This window comes from Pocillopora verrucosa, chromosome 9 (assembly GCF_036669915.1).
Source record: "Pocillopora verrucosa isolate sample1 chromosome 9, ASM3666991v2, whole genome shotgun sequence".
NCBI classification, from domain to species: Eukaryota; Metazoa; Cnidaria; class Anthozoa; order Scleractinia; family Pocilloporidae; genus Pocillopora; species Pocillopora verrucosa.
In genome coordinates this window covers 22,591,608-22,604,891 of record NC_089320.1, presented here as the reverse complement: position 1 = coordinate 22,604,891, position 13,284 = coordinate 22,591,608, and the positions used below count along the sequence as shown (strand labels likewise).

Genomic DNA, 13,284 nt, shown 5'->3' with positions numbered 1-13,284 from the left:
TCCTCGCCGGGGCTGTCGGATACAACCAGATGCTTCTTAGCAGTTTTCGCTGGTTATTTCATAATTCTGTACAATTTCTCCTCCATGTTACATGTAAACAGCATTCATGAATTGTAAAATCTGTGTGGTTCGCCTGTAATTAGCGTAAAAAAACCCTAAGTATCATCCAACTCGTTTGTTTGAAGCCAAAGCGTACCAAAATTGATGACATCGGTCAGTTTCTTCACATCGCTATACACCTCCCAAACTCGTCAAACAGTTTCCACTTACAATGAAAGGGCTGCTCAGCAGCTGAATGAAACAAAAAAAATCAAGTCACGTATTCTTCTTTGATGAGTCACATGACGCTTTACAGTCTTAAGACCGAATTTTATTCAGTAGTGGTTGGTAACTGCCATATAAGTTTTTCTAAGAGATCGGTTCACTTGGTTTCTGCGAATCATTTTATTCAACAGAGACAAGGTATGCTAAAAAGTCAAGAGAGCCATTTACTTCGTGCATATGCATACTGCTTCCTGTCACTTATAGGAAAGCTATGCTCGCTAGCGGGCTACCCACAGGCCAATATAAACTCTTAGATAAACAATTCATCGGAAAACAACAGGAAATCTTATTCTTTAAGTGGAAGAGGGACTTAATTGTAATGAAACTGATTTTCATCAAGTACATACACTTTTTTTCAATGTTAGTTGCGTCAGTCAATCAGTGGGTCAGTGAGTCAGTGAGTCAGTGAGTCAGTGAGTCAGTGAGTCAGTGAGTCAGTGAGTCAGTCAGTCAATCTGTCATTCAGTCAGTCAGTGAGCCACACAATCAGTCCAGCTCGTCAGTCAATCAGTCGGTCAGTCAGTCTATCATTCAATCATTCAGTCAGTCAACCAGTGAGTCAATTAGTCAGTCATTAAGTCAGTCAACCAGTCAGTCAACCAGTCAGTCAGTCAGTTAGTCAGTCAGTCACTCAGACGATCAGTCAGTAAATCAGTGAGTCAGTCAGTCAGTCAGTCAGTCAATGTTAAATTGGTAAGCTTCTGAGTATAGTGATCGGACTTAAAAACCAACTGATCATGAGTGGCTCATTAAAGGACCGTTGGACTTTGTGAATAAACCATTGCGTATCATGACAATCATATTTTTATTCCAGCTTTTCACTAATAGAGTTTAATTTCGCTCGAAACTGTCTTGACAAACTACTTTAGAATAACCCAAAACACGTACATACCATGAGTGGAAACAAATCTTTCAGGGGCTTGTACCCCGACGACGGTTTTAATTGTTGTACTTTGTCATTCCCACGCGCAGGAAGTTGTACTTGTTTTCCGCTTTTCCCGTGATTTTGTGTCACATACAATACATCAATGGATTAATGTAATTAAACGATTCACGGCCACGCAACTTTCAAAATTTTGAGAAGTCACAACAGGATTTAAAAATCGTTCCCAAAAATCGAACAGATATTAATAGCGAAAGTGCAATATTTTGTCAGCGCTTCTTGAGCATTGAGACGAAAAAATAAGGAGTTGGTTTTCAGTTGTATTTCAATTACGAGAATGATATGAGTGTCATGACATCGAATCAGCAGAGGGCTCTTACATGCAAAGGTCTGCTAAACAGATTGGCAACTGACAGATAGATTGCTCAAAACGTACAAAACACAAAGGAAATTATTTGATTCGGAAAGAAATACTTTTTTTAGTTCCTTTCCTGAACTGTACTTATTCGTGAGGTATTAAAACGTTCGATATCCATCCAATGTGTGAACGATCAGTTTTGTTGATTTCTGAGCGAATATAATTAATCGAACTGCATTGTTTTGCGTGATCTCCTGTAAGTTAAATTATCTCTTAAGGGGGGATACAGTTGAGCGAAAACTGAGCAAAGAAAACAAATCCATCAAAAATCGTGAAGGGTTGGACTCATTTGTTTAAACCCACGCTTAGCTGTCTCTGTGTTTTGCGAAGCACAGAAAGAAGCATTCTTCCCTCTCTCGACGACGCTTTTACGAGATTAACAGCCTTGGGGGCACAATATTATCTTTAAACAAAGGTTTTGAAGTAATATCCTGTCTTTAACTTGTTTTAATAGATATTACTTTGCAGTTGATATTTCTCTAGGTGTACAGATGATTTTACACTTAACAAAGCGGATGATTTTTCAATGAAATTCGATAAATTTGATTTTAGCCTTCCCTTGTTCTGTTAAGCTGTAAGATATCAAATTAGAAAATCTTATCAGTTGTTTTATCTTCTCTCCTCAAGTATGTTTTACCAAGAATTTAGTTTCGTGTGTCTTGAAGATGTCCACTATACCAAAGTGACTTTAAATTCGCCACATAGTTCACATATCGTACCTAACGATTTTATTGGCTCAAATCAATTACCCATTGTCTTACTTTTTGCCGCGTCCGAGATCATTTGAGTCCTTGCTCCGCATGAGCGAATATTTCAGAAATATTTCATCGCTGATGTGTTGTGTCTCTGGGGCACTCCACCTAGTGCTTGGAATATCGTAGTACGCTGTAGCAGTCGTGGTTCAATTATTCCTTCGCTCGGTACTTCAAAGGAAGTTCGTGGGTCTTGAGTCGAAGGATTGTTCGCTGGTTGTGCAACACATGTCAGGTACGGGCGCTCTCTCACTCACAGACATCGACTGCTCTTTTCGCTCCCTGAGCGTGCTACATGAAATCATCTGGTTTTTATTGAGTCGATGTATTTAATGTTGACTGAGCAACAGATCGAAGACTTAACGATACCCGTGCCTTTTTGTATCCTTCAGCAGTTTTGGAATGCTTTGTCCCAAATGTTGATGAACGATTGATTTGCTGTGGGCGAACAAAATCTTTTTGCAAGCAGTCATTGACATAATTTCAACTGAATCTTCAGCTGGGAGGTATTGAATCATGAGTTTTGAAGAAGACGGTAGTGGAACATTCACGCTGCGAATTAAGTCCCGTTCAGGTAAGATTTGTGTTTCGTTATGGAGTACTTCCCATGACGAAAATGGACATCTTATAAACATCCAAGTGTGAATTCAGCTGTTCGATCGTGATCTCTGTTATCGCATGACTGAGTTCTAAAGCGTCATTTTATTTCGGTGACACCTATTTTGGCTGTATTGAAATGTTCTCCAACCGTCAGAGAGAGGCCTTTTGTTTTATACAATAAATTAAAGGGAAGCTTCGCATTTAAACGAGAATTTTCTTAGGTGTTGTCTTCCGAAGGTTTCAAGCATGTTTGTGAGTCCACGCTCTCGAACGGAAGGGTGGTTTTCTTGCGGACAATAACCTAATCCCGCAATTGTCATCAGGATAGAAAGTTTCTTAGACTTAAACAATAAACTTAATTTTTTCCCGTGGGTTTTTTTTTCGCTCTCGGGGTAAATAATTTCAGCGTTGAAGCGAAGCAACTCGTGCCCGTTGAGTTCTTAGGTCGCTTTCGCCATGTTGTTTTGTTAGTCGTTCACGGCTTACTTGACGTGTTTTTATACTCTTTACGTACCTTCTTGTTCGGGCTCTTCATCCTGACACCTAAATGAATAAAAAGTGCTACTTTGTTTACTATTAGGATCTTTGAACTCAAGCTTTGAATACCAAGTCATTTAAATCTGGAGGTTGTAGACGGTTCGGCATTCAAAAATTGTTTTGAAGATTGTTGTAGAGCGCAATGTGCTCATTCCTTCACTTTATGGACATAGCATAAGCGGCTAGCCGTTATGACAACACAGTACATGATTTCCATAATTGACCTTAAAAAGCTGGGGTACTTTTTTATTTAAGTTTTTTAGAGAAACCATATGCCGATAATTGGGAAATTAGAACACCAATGATTTCACTAACAAGATCGAATAAAAGGTCAAATGCAAAGTTTTTTGCGAATTTTCACCATGCGAGATTTATCTTGTTATGAGTCGAATACCTCGCATTTGAGAAATGCCTGTGGCTTTTTAGGAGCTTACTGTCTCTTCACTCTTCACGTGTTCAATTACTCCGTTGAAATCTACATCGTTGTGGATTTCACGAGGAATGGAACAAGCGAATTTCACGCAACCCTGTTGAAGCAAATACGCTCATAAATTGAGGACACTAACATATCAGCTGATCAATTTAAGTGATTTTGATCCAGACATGAAATATTTGCATTGTCAATATCCTTCCGTGGGAAACCACAATACATTTTACATTTAGAATTTTGAACACACCAATTCAATTAGCAGGGGGCTGAGATTTAAAACATTAAGAGTAAGGTTAGAATATCAGTAAACTCGTCAAGTAATATCGAAATTTTAGCCCTGGGTTTGTTACAAAAGTAATGTTCATTTGGCATAGAAGATAATTCATTACCTCAGCTCATTACATATTAAAGCAGTGGTGAGGTAATTCATAACAGTTAATTTTGGGGTTCAAATTAATTGATCTACATGTATCAGAGCTAAAGATTTTTTTAAAAATTAAATGTAATTTGATCCAGTTATGATTCCCTACAGAGTACCACAATGAGTTGTAATTTTAGAGCTAAACCTAGTAGCTAAACTGTGGGCAAATAAAGGGAAATTAATCTATTATGCATGATGGAATATGCAATGTGTTTCTCTGCCTTTGCTGAGCACTTTTAAGTCAAAGTGTACATTCATACCACCTAAATGCTTTTGTGCAGCTTTTTCAACTTTGAAACCCTTCCAGTGATTGGGAAGAAATGTATCATTCTGAATATTCTATCTTTCTCGTTTCTAGATTTCAAAGGGATTCATTCTCCCTCAAAGATATTTTAGCCATTTTTCCCTCATTCCTGTTATTTTTGTTTTCACTATTTCTCTATCTTAATTCTCCAATTTTTTTTTTACCCCTCTGGCACAAGAAGCTTGATGATTGTTGTTGATCGATCAACCGTTTGAATGAAAATTTATTAAAGAAATTAGAATTATCATGTACTTTCATTGTAGAAAGTATAATTTATAAGATCATAGGTCATTGGATTCTCCCTGTTTTTGTTGATATTTCCTTTATGTTTCTTCAAAGGAGCAGAATGTTTTCTCTCTGTCATGCTGAAATATTGGATAGTTGCATGTACATGTGATATTGCGTACTCTATATATGTACCTTTCACTTATCTTCATTCGTGTTCTAAATATAGATCTGTCATTGGTGAAAAGGAAGTTCAAATTCTTTTAATGTTTGTGTATATGCTCTCTGATTAATTTCCTTTTCTGCTCTATTTTTAGATGAACATGAAGGAACACAGAAGAAAACCTTCACAAAGTGGATAAATGCACAACTAGCCAAGGTACAATACATGTTTTCTCATATCACTTGATTTCTGTGATGTTTTTTCCATTTTGTTACCATCTCTGTTTTTTTTGTCTCCGGGGATGATTTCTTTAATGTCTATAGCTTATGTAGTTGTATAATATATACTTGTGATAGTTCTTTTTCACTTTGATTGTAAGTAGAGAAAAAAAGCCTTTTTTTACATGTGGTAAGGGCTTTCAACAAGATTTAAAGTAGAAGGCAAATGAGAAATATTAGGCAATAAGGTTATTGCAAATGCCATGTTGTTATGTCAAATTACATGGGAATTATTTGCATGAATCTTCCAGAAAATTCTGCACATGGGATGGAGTTGTGCATCTAAGCTTGTTGCATGCAAATTATGCATTTAATTCCTTTTCAAACTGATGAAAGCTGTTGTACAATTTTTTTTATGGTGTTTCATCAACTGAACAATTTTACAATAGAAATTACTGTAAAATGAGGGGAAAGTAGTTTGCTAAAGATGATAGACAAGCCAACAGTTGATGACAGCTCTGGTGATGAGCTGGGTGAGTGAGGGGAGGGGGGAGGTAGGAGGGGAGGAGGGGAGGAGGTGCGAGTTGGAACAACCAGGATAATGCAGATATTTAGCACATGCAAATTGTAGATGATCATTTTGGTCACTTTGCACAGAAGTTAAGGGCTAGTTTATTTCAACAATTGTGGTGGGATTGTAGCATTTACTATTATACACTTTTTGGTGGTGTAATTCGAATTTTTCAAAACTATTCATTTTCTGTGTTGGTAGGCTGGCAGCGGCCAACAAGTTAAGGATTTGTTTGAAGACCTAAAAGATGGAACCAAACTACTTCTGCTGCTGGAAATTTTATGTGGAAAACGAATTGTAAGTCTGATAGATTGTTGTAATCTTGATTTCTGTGTCATATAAATGTTTTTGTAATTGAAAAAGCACTTTTTGTGACTCCCCTTTGAAATGTATACTGCAGTTACATGTCATGTTTTATGTAACTTTAGTTACAGCTAAGAGTATTTACAGTATTCTGATTTCCTTTAAAATGAGTGAAATTTTGAGTGCATGTAATTTAAAAAGACGTGCAATTAAGGCTTAATTCTCTATGTCTTAAAATCCATTTGTTTTGCATTGTTTGATAGAGAAGTGAAAAAGGACGCACCCGTGTTCACTTTATGACCAATGTAGACAATGCCCTCCGGATCCTTGAGGAAAACAATGTAAGTGGTTTTTACCAATTGTTTGTGTTGATTCAAACATGTATGCATACTTATCAGGCTTTTACCAACATGAATAAATTATACTTTTTTCTATTGATCAGGTACGACCTGTTAATATCAGTAATGATGACATTGTTGATGGAAACCCCAAACTAACCTTGGGGCTGATGTGGTACATCATTTCACACTTTCAGGTATGAAGATGAAAATTTTTTTCTACACTAGTGCATTATATTGTTGACATGTGACAATTGTGCTCTGTGGGAGGAGCAGGCAAATGCACCAAGCAGGAAGATACACGTTTTGTCTTGTAAATGTGACTGACTTTTGGTACCATGTCACACCATGCTTCCACACAGGAAGGGTGCTTATGTTGTACATGTAAATCTTTCAGTAAGAGGTTTGCTTCCTGACATTGCATGACTTGCATCATAGGGGTTAGAGGAATCTTGTACCCTCAAGAACTGCAGGTTGAAAACACACCCTCCAAGAGGTTGAACTCCTTCCTGGGATTGTTGAGATACTCAAGCTTTATCACTTTGCTATGAGGTGTAAGCTCAATGTAAGGGATAAAGGCAATAATGGGCTGGTGGATGCTTTCTGAAAATGTGACAGTCAACAGGTCAAAAACTGACAAGAATTCTCTGACTTATTAACCAGGGGTTTCAAAAACACCTCTTACGGCCATTTGTTTAGCTTGCAAGCAGGCTCTTATGTTTGGGTATGGTGTTTATTGTCCCCAATCTGCTCCATCAACTGCTACTGCAGAATGGTATCATAAGAGATGTGGTTTGATATGGAAATGCTAATATAAATGTACAGCTTTATGAGACTCATTTAAAATTGTGTAGAGGATCACATCTATGCAGCAAGTGATAAATAATTCAATGTCTTGCATTGTAGTTGCAATTGCTGCTCAAGAATTTGATGTTGGATTCTGATTCAGAGACACCAGAGGAGAAACTGCTGGCCTGGTGTCGTCAGTCAGTTAGGGGGTGAGTGATGATGTCAGACAAATGACACATGCAATGCATTATGGAGTGCATAGATTACAGGAAATAACAAGGGATATACATGATGTAGCTTTACTTTTGTACTTAAAAAAATTTCCTTTTGATGGGAATAAGCTCTGAGCTAATATTTAGCTATTCTGAGGATTTTTCCTTGATTTTACAACTTAAAATTAGAGACATAGTTATACATGTAGATATACAATATGTGGTTTATGTAATTGAGGATATGGTGTATTTTGATTGCAAGGTATAACAATGTATTTTGGGTGAATTGATTTCTAAATTGGATCAAAGTACTATGTTGTAGTAATATCCATCAATGTTTTTTATATTAGATATGACGGTGTGGATGTCAAGAACTTTACCACAAGCTGGCGTGATGGACTGGCATTTAATGCGTTAATCCATAGATACAGGTCAGATGCTTCTTAATTTCTTCACTATTTATTGCTGAAACATGTACTTCAAGACATCCACTGCTACGTGCCACTTCCACTTCCTGACTTGTCTACCACCCACAATCTATTACCTGATATCTACCACCTACCATTTCCTTCCTGCCACCCTTCAGGAGCAGTCTACTACATTCATCTATGACCTAATAAATGCTTTTGATCATCCTCACCCACTATTTTTTAGTTGCCACCCATTAATCATCAAATTACCACCCACATCCTTGACCTGAGACAACCCACCTCTTCCTTCCTGCTGTCCATCGAAAGGAGTCTATTGCCCACATCCATGACCTGCTAAATGCTTCCCATAATACTCTACATGCATCTCAACCCTTGAAGTCTGCTGGTGATTTACCACCCACATCCATGATCTGACACCATCCTCTCTGAAGAAGTACAAAATTAAAAAAAGAACGACAACAAACAAAACAATCGAAAACCGTTGACTCTCAGGTATTTGATAAAGGAAAAGAAAATTGCAAGTTCTTTGTAGTTGCTGTACTTTAACCCTCTAACTCCCAGATGTGATTAACATTAACATTAACACTTCTCCCTATTATATCCATACATTATCCAGCAAACAGGTCATGAGAATATTCAAACTTATCAGGTAGAAGTTGTTATCTTGATCTGACACCAGATTCTCGTAACTTATTTACAAGGAAATGTGTAGCAGCTAGAGGGGAGAATTAACAATCGGATCTTGGGAATTAAAGAGTTAGCAACATTTTTTCTCCTCTTCAGACCCCATCTGTTTGACTACAGTGACCAACTGGAAAAGAATCCTTCCGATTGCTGTGAACACGCGTTTTCCGTTGCAGAGCAGTTTCTTGATGTGGACAGACTTTTGGATCCTTCAGGTACTGATTAAATTTAAGACAGGTCAACTTCTAGCTTTACACAATAAAATATTTTGTTCTCTTCTGTTCAGTCTGGTTTAACTTTGTTTAATCCAATGTAAATGATGGGTTATTGTAGCGTCTGGCCTCTGTTCGTGAAGTTAATGGAAGATTACAAATGAGGCGATTTTCAAAAGCAAAATTTCTTAGTTAATAATTTAATTGCGCAGGACACCGCCATCCTCAATCCTTTTAACTGTACTTATGTTGGCCAATTATTGCTACAAGGGACACCTAAGTTCTTTGCTGCTGATAATCCTTTCTTCTACTGACGGTTTTAACTGGTACATATGTACATTGACATGCGTATAAATACATTGAAAAATTGTACCTCATATGTACATGTGTGTTTTAAAGACAAATGCTTGAACATCCATTATTGAATGTGTTATGTTATAATTTTTCAGAAATTGGGCAGCCGTAGCTATCGTGTAATTTGTCTAAAACATCTTTAAAACAAATGTTATTATATCATTTAGAACATTCAGGAGGGAATTTTCTGGAATATCTGGAAACATTCAGGGTAGTTAATCTGAGCCTCAATAAATTTAACAGCGAAGTTTTAACAGCCAAAATTAAATCCAAATGATATATATTTTGCAGATGTTGTGCGTGACCGACCAGACAAGAAGTCAATCCTGATGTACGTTTCGAACTTGTACAACAAGCTAGCACCTGGCGTGACTCACATGACCGTACAAAGGAACGCTACGAGTACATCGTCACGCAAGATCGAGAAGTCGGAACACACTCATACCGTGTCGAAACGCACGATTAGCAGCACGTATCACACTGAACACACAGTGAAACACGTGAAAAAGGGTTATGATGAGAGAGAACCCGTGAGATATGTGACCACCACAAGTACCACAGTGAAGGAGCCGCCAATACAACACTCAGCCATTACCACTGTGGTAAGTCTACAATCATATCATATAATTATATCACATGTAAGTCACTAAAAAGCCGATTGAACTTGAAAGGTAAACCATAATTAAAGACATCGTAGAAATGTAGTTTGAGAGAAAGTTATGCTCCGACGATGTTCGAACACGTGATTTCCAGATACCAACTGAGCAACCAAGCCACATGGGTGTGAGGAAGATATCAACGTAATTTGCAATGGTGAAAAATTTGAAAATGTGTTTTCAAATCTCAATAAGAGAAAAAACATTTCAGATTTCAAACAAGCTGCTTGAGAATTTTTTCGTTTTCTGTCTCCAGGGCCTCTTTCGGCGTGTTTATTTTTATCGCTCTGTCTCGTGATATTCACACGTTTAGTGATCATAACTTAAAGTTTGTAAAGTAAGCAAAACAGTGTTACTATTCAAATACCGAACACACTGAGTTGCAACAGTGGATAATCAAAATTCCTTCAAGTTGTCAGATTAGATAAATCTTTGTAATGATATACGGTCCTGGAAACTAGAACAATTATGACGGAAGCCATTAGATTCTACGTGGCGGTAATTTTCAATTCCTTATCTTCATGTTTACCAGGAAACTTGGAGAATCGCCCGAAAATTTTATAAGAGGTTCAACGTGCTATAAAGAATGCTCAAGAGCTGTTGTTGATGACCCATTTTTTAAAATTTTTTTTTCATGCCCAGGTTGAACGTAGTCAGGAATCTGAGAGACCCGACTCCATGGTCAGTGAAACCAGCAGTATCCGAGATTCTGTCGGTTCGTTTAAAGAGTGGGAAGACTACAACACTGCGCTACAGGATGTTTTGAATTGGCTGTCAAAGGCAGAAAGAACTTTGGAATCACAAGAGAACATCTCTGGTGAAGTGGACGCCGTCAAAAAGCAGTTTCACGGACATGAGGTAAATACCACTTCCTAAAAACCGACTTTGAGGTCTGTTATCTTTACAAGATATTAACTCGACACTGTACGTTCGAACAGGAACTATATTCCTCAGTACGTGTTCATACTCACTAAACGTACTTATACGTAACAAACATGCTATTAAGATGGTAGTTGATATGAGGATCTTCGACGATATATGGAGAAGTTCTAACCGTTTCTCAGAATATTTCGAAAATTTCTAACTACGCTGTGCTTTTAGGATCTTTTGAAGGTTCCGACGTATTTGCGAACTTTCCAAAGATTCGATTTGTAATGAAATGAATTTCATTTGACACGCGCCTTGAAATTCACATAAAGCAATGATTCTCGCAGATGAGCTGAAATTTTTAGCAATTGCAGAAAAGAAGCGTGAAAAAATTAGGCTTCGACGGGATTTGCCTCCCAGTCAGTAGTTGAGCGCTACTAACAACTGAGCTACGAAGCCACACTTTAGGAGTGGGGCAAATGTTCAGAGGCTTCTTCTCTCCCGCGGAGGAAACTGATACAATTTGTAATGAAATAAAATTCATTTGATCTGCGGATTGAGAACCAAATAAGGCAATGTTCCTCGCTGGTGAGCTGGAATTTTAGAAATTACCGAAAATTTAAAGAAACGTGAGAAAATTCAGGCTTCGACAGAAGATTGCCGTAGGCTTCTATAGGCCTTGCCCTCCCAAAATACCTGTTTTCAGATTTTCGATAGTTGACAACATAAAATGCGATTAAGTTTTTTTAAAATATTTTTAAAAGTTGTGATTAAGGTGATTCCTCAGAACAAAAGTTATGGAACAATTTTTTTTAACTTTCTTTAAATGTACCCTACCAATATCTGTTTCGAAAAATACAATAAAAAAGATAAGTCACCCGCCGTGCTTGTTTAAGAGATATAAAGGGCCAAACGTACCTCATTTATGTCTGTACTGGCACAAATCACGCGCGTCATTTCATCGGTTCAAGGTACATTTTGCTGTAGCTGTAAGCAAGGGTTTTTAAAATAACACTTGGAAAAAATTTAACAATTTGATATATAATTTGTGGGAAAATCACGCAAATGCGCGCGCTTATACGCCCTATTACGTGATTTTTATGCCTAGTTGAGGATTCGCCGTGCAATACTGAGGAATCACCTTGAGTTAAAAACATATTTATTTGAATGAAAAATGTTTGCAAGAAAAGTTTTTTCTAATTCCAGGACTTCATGATGGAGCTTACCTCTCATCAGTCGGAAGTGGGAGCTGTTTTAGAGTTTGGTAACCAACTGATTAGCGAGGGGCTTGTGAACGAGAAGGAAGAAACTGAGATTCGAGAACAAATGATCTCACTCAATGACCGATGGGAGGCACTGAGAGTTGCGGCCATGGACAGGCAGACAAAGTAAGTAAAGCTGGTGCTAAACATTGTAGCTCTGGTGCTAAACTCTGAAGCGTCGACAGAAATAATAGATATTCGCTCGCACAAACAGTGGCCCACAGTACATGTATTAATTTTACTTGGAAACCGTCGGAAGTTAGGCATGGTGAAATCGTATGACACACAGTGGGAAAACTCTCAGCGGTTTCAGTGATTCGAGAAATCTGATTGGCCCGCTATCTTGTGAAAATGCGTGTAAAACCAGAAACAAAATGGCTGGCATAAACACGCGTTTTTTGTCAGTCAGTTTTTTTACGTAAATATTTTTCTTGTGAGGAAAAGTAAAAAAAAATCTTCAAAACCTTTATTTTAAAGTTTATTTTTCATCTTGATCATCTCTAATGTACGGAACTTGAAATTTGTAAACGTCCTTACCAGGTACAATTTACTAAAATACGAAGAATCCATTATAGCCTCGTTTGCCCACCGGAATAAAGCTTTTCATGGCACAAAGAAAATATTACAAGATGTTAAAATAAAGCAAAGCTTACCTTACTCACAGCCGCGTTTGCTGGGCACCTAACCCTGAATGACACCACAAGAGATAATGTCCCCAGTTCTCCCTACACCTTTCACTGAACATGCATTTAGCGAAATTTTGCCGTCCACTTGAAAAGTTGAGAATGTCCACATCTCACCGTTACAGATAGAAAATGACATTGGATTTCAACAACGGTTGTCCAAAGTTCAATGTTCAACTTATACGAGCTTCATAGAGCGTTGTAGTGTCCTCGGCCTCTCATGACCTCTGATTTTTAGGCAAAAACTGTACCTTAAAGTGTCAACCCAAATGTTTTCTCAAGCACGCCGTTGATTTCTATTTTGGACGTATTTCTTTTGAATGACTGTCTGAGAAATCTTTTGGAAGAAAAAATTTTCAAAGATTTTATGTTGTTTGCGGGCAGAATATTAATCTTGCTTTTTGGAATAAAGAAAATATCACGGAGAAAATAATAGAGGAGGATATTACGCTTTCCCTGGCGCGTGATCAGCGCGCGTCTTACAAGAATGTCGGCTTTATGGGCGAACATCGCAATTGAGGAAAGTCTTCAATTTATCACTTGATGCCCTCATGGGCACGAAATCACCAGTGTTCGACAAGTGGAACTCTGTCGGCGTTCTAAGACGTATATACTTGTAGACATGTATTTTTAGCGTAACGTTTTCT

General features: G+C 37.7%; 1 protein-coding gene and 1 long non-coding RNA gene across 6 annotated transcripts in view; one reads left to right on the top strand and one right to left on the bottom strand.

Annotated features, from left to right (window-relative positions):
- The first annotated feature begins 2,433 nt into the window (after positions 1-2,433).
- Positions 2,434-13,284, top strand: part of LOC131783790 (dystrophin) — a 53,994-nt gene continuing 43,143 nt past the window's right edge. For 3 of the 5 annotated variants that reach the window (XM_059100553.2, XM_066172703.1, XM_066172704.1), the window contains exons 1-12: positions 2,434-2,612; positions 2,773-2,951; positions 5,212-5,273; positions 6,048-6,143; positions 6,413-6,490; positions 6,592-6,684; positions 7,394-7,485; positions 7,839-7,919; positions 8,703-8,818; positions 9,461-9,771; positions 10,468-10,683; positions 11,899-12,080. In XM_059100553.2, coding sequence (XP_058956536.1) covers positions 2,894-2,951; positions 5,212-5,273; positions 6,048-6,143; positions 6,413-6,490; positions 6,592-6,684; positions 7,394-7,485; positions 7,839-7,919; positions 8,703-8,818; positions 9,461-9,771; positions 10,468-10,683; positions 11,899-12,080 — 1,385 coding nt within the window. In that variant the 5' untranslated portion in view covers positions 2,434-2,612; positions 2,773-2,893. Of the gene's footprint in view, positions 2,613-2,769; positions 2,952-5,211; positions 5,274-6,047; positions 6,144-6,412; positions 6,491-6,591; positions 6,685-7,393; positions 7,486-7,838; positions 7,920-8,702; positions 8,819-9,460; positions 9,772-10,467; positions 10,684-11,898; positions 12,081-13,284 lie in introns of all 5 variants that reach the window. The other 2 variants (XM_066172702.1, XM_066172701.1) reach the window with 2 other exon arrangements.
- Positions 6,746-12,717, bottom strand: LOC136283606 (uncharacterized). The gene is made up of 3 exons (XR_010718876.1): positions 12,608-12,717; positions 8,199-8,344; positions 6,746-7,090 (listed from the first exon to the last, which is right to left on the bottom strand). It is a non-coding gene; the product is annotated as an uncharacterized lncRNA (long non-coding RNA).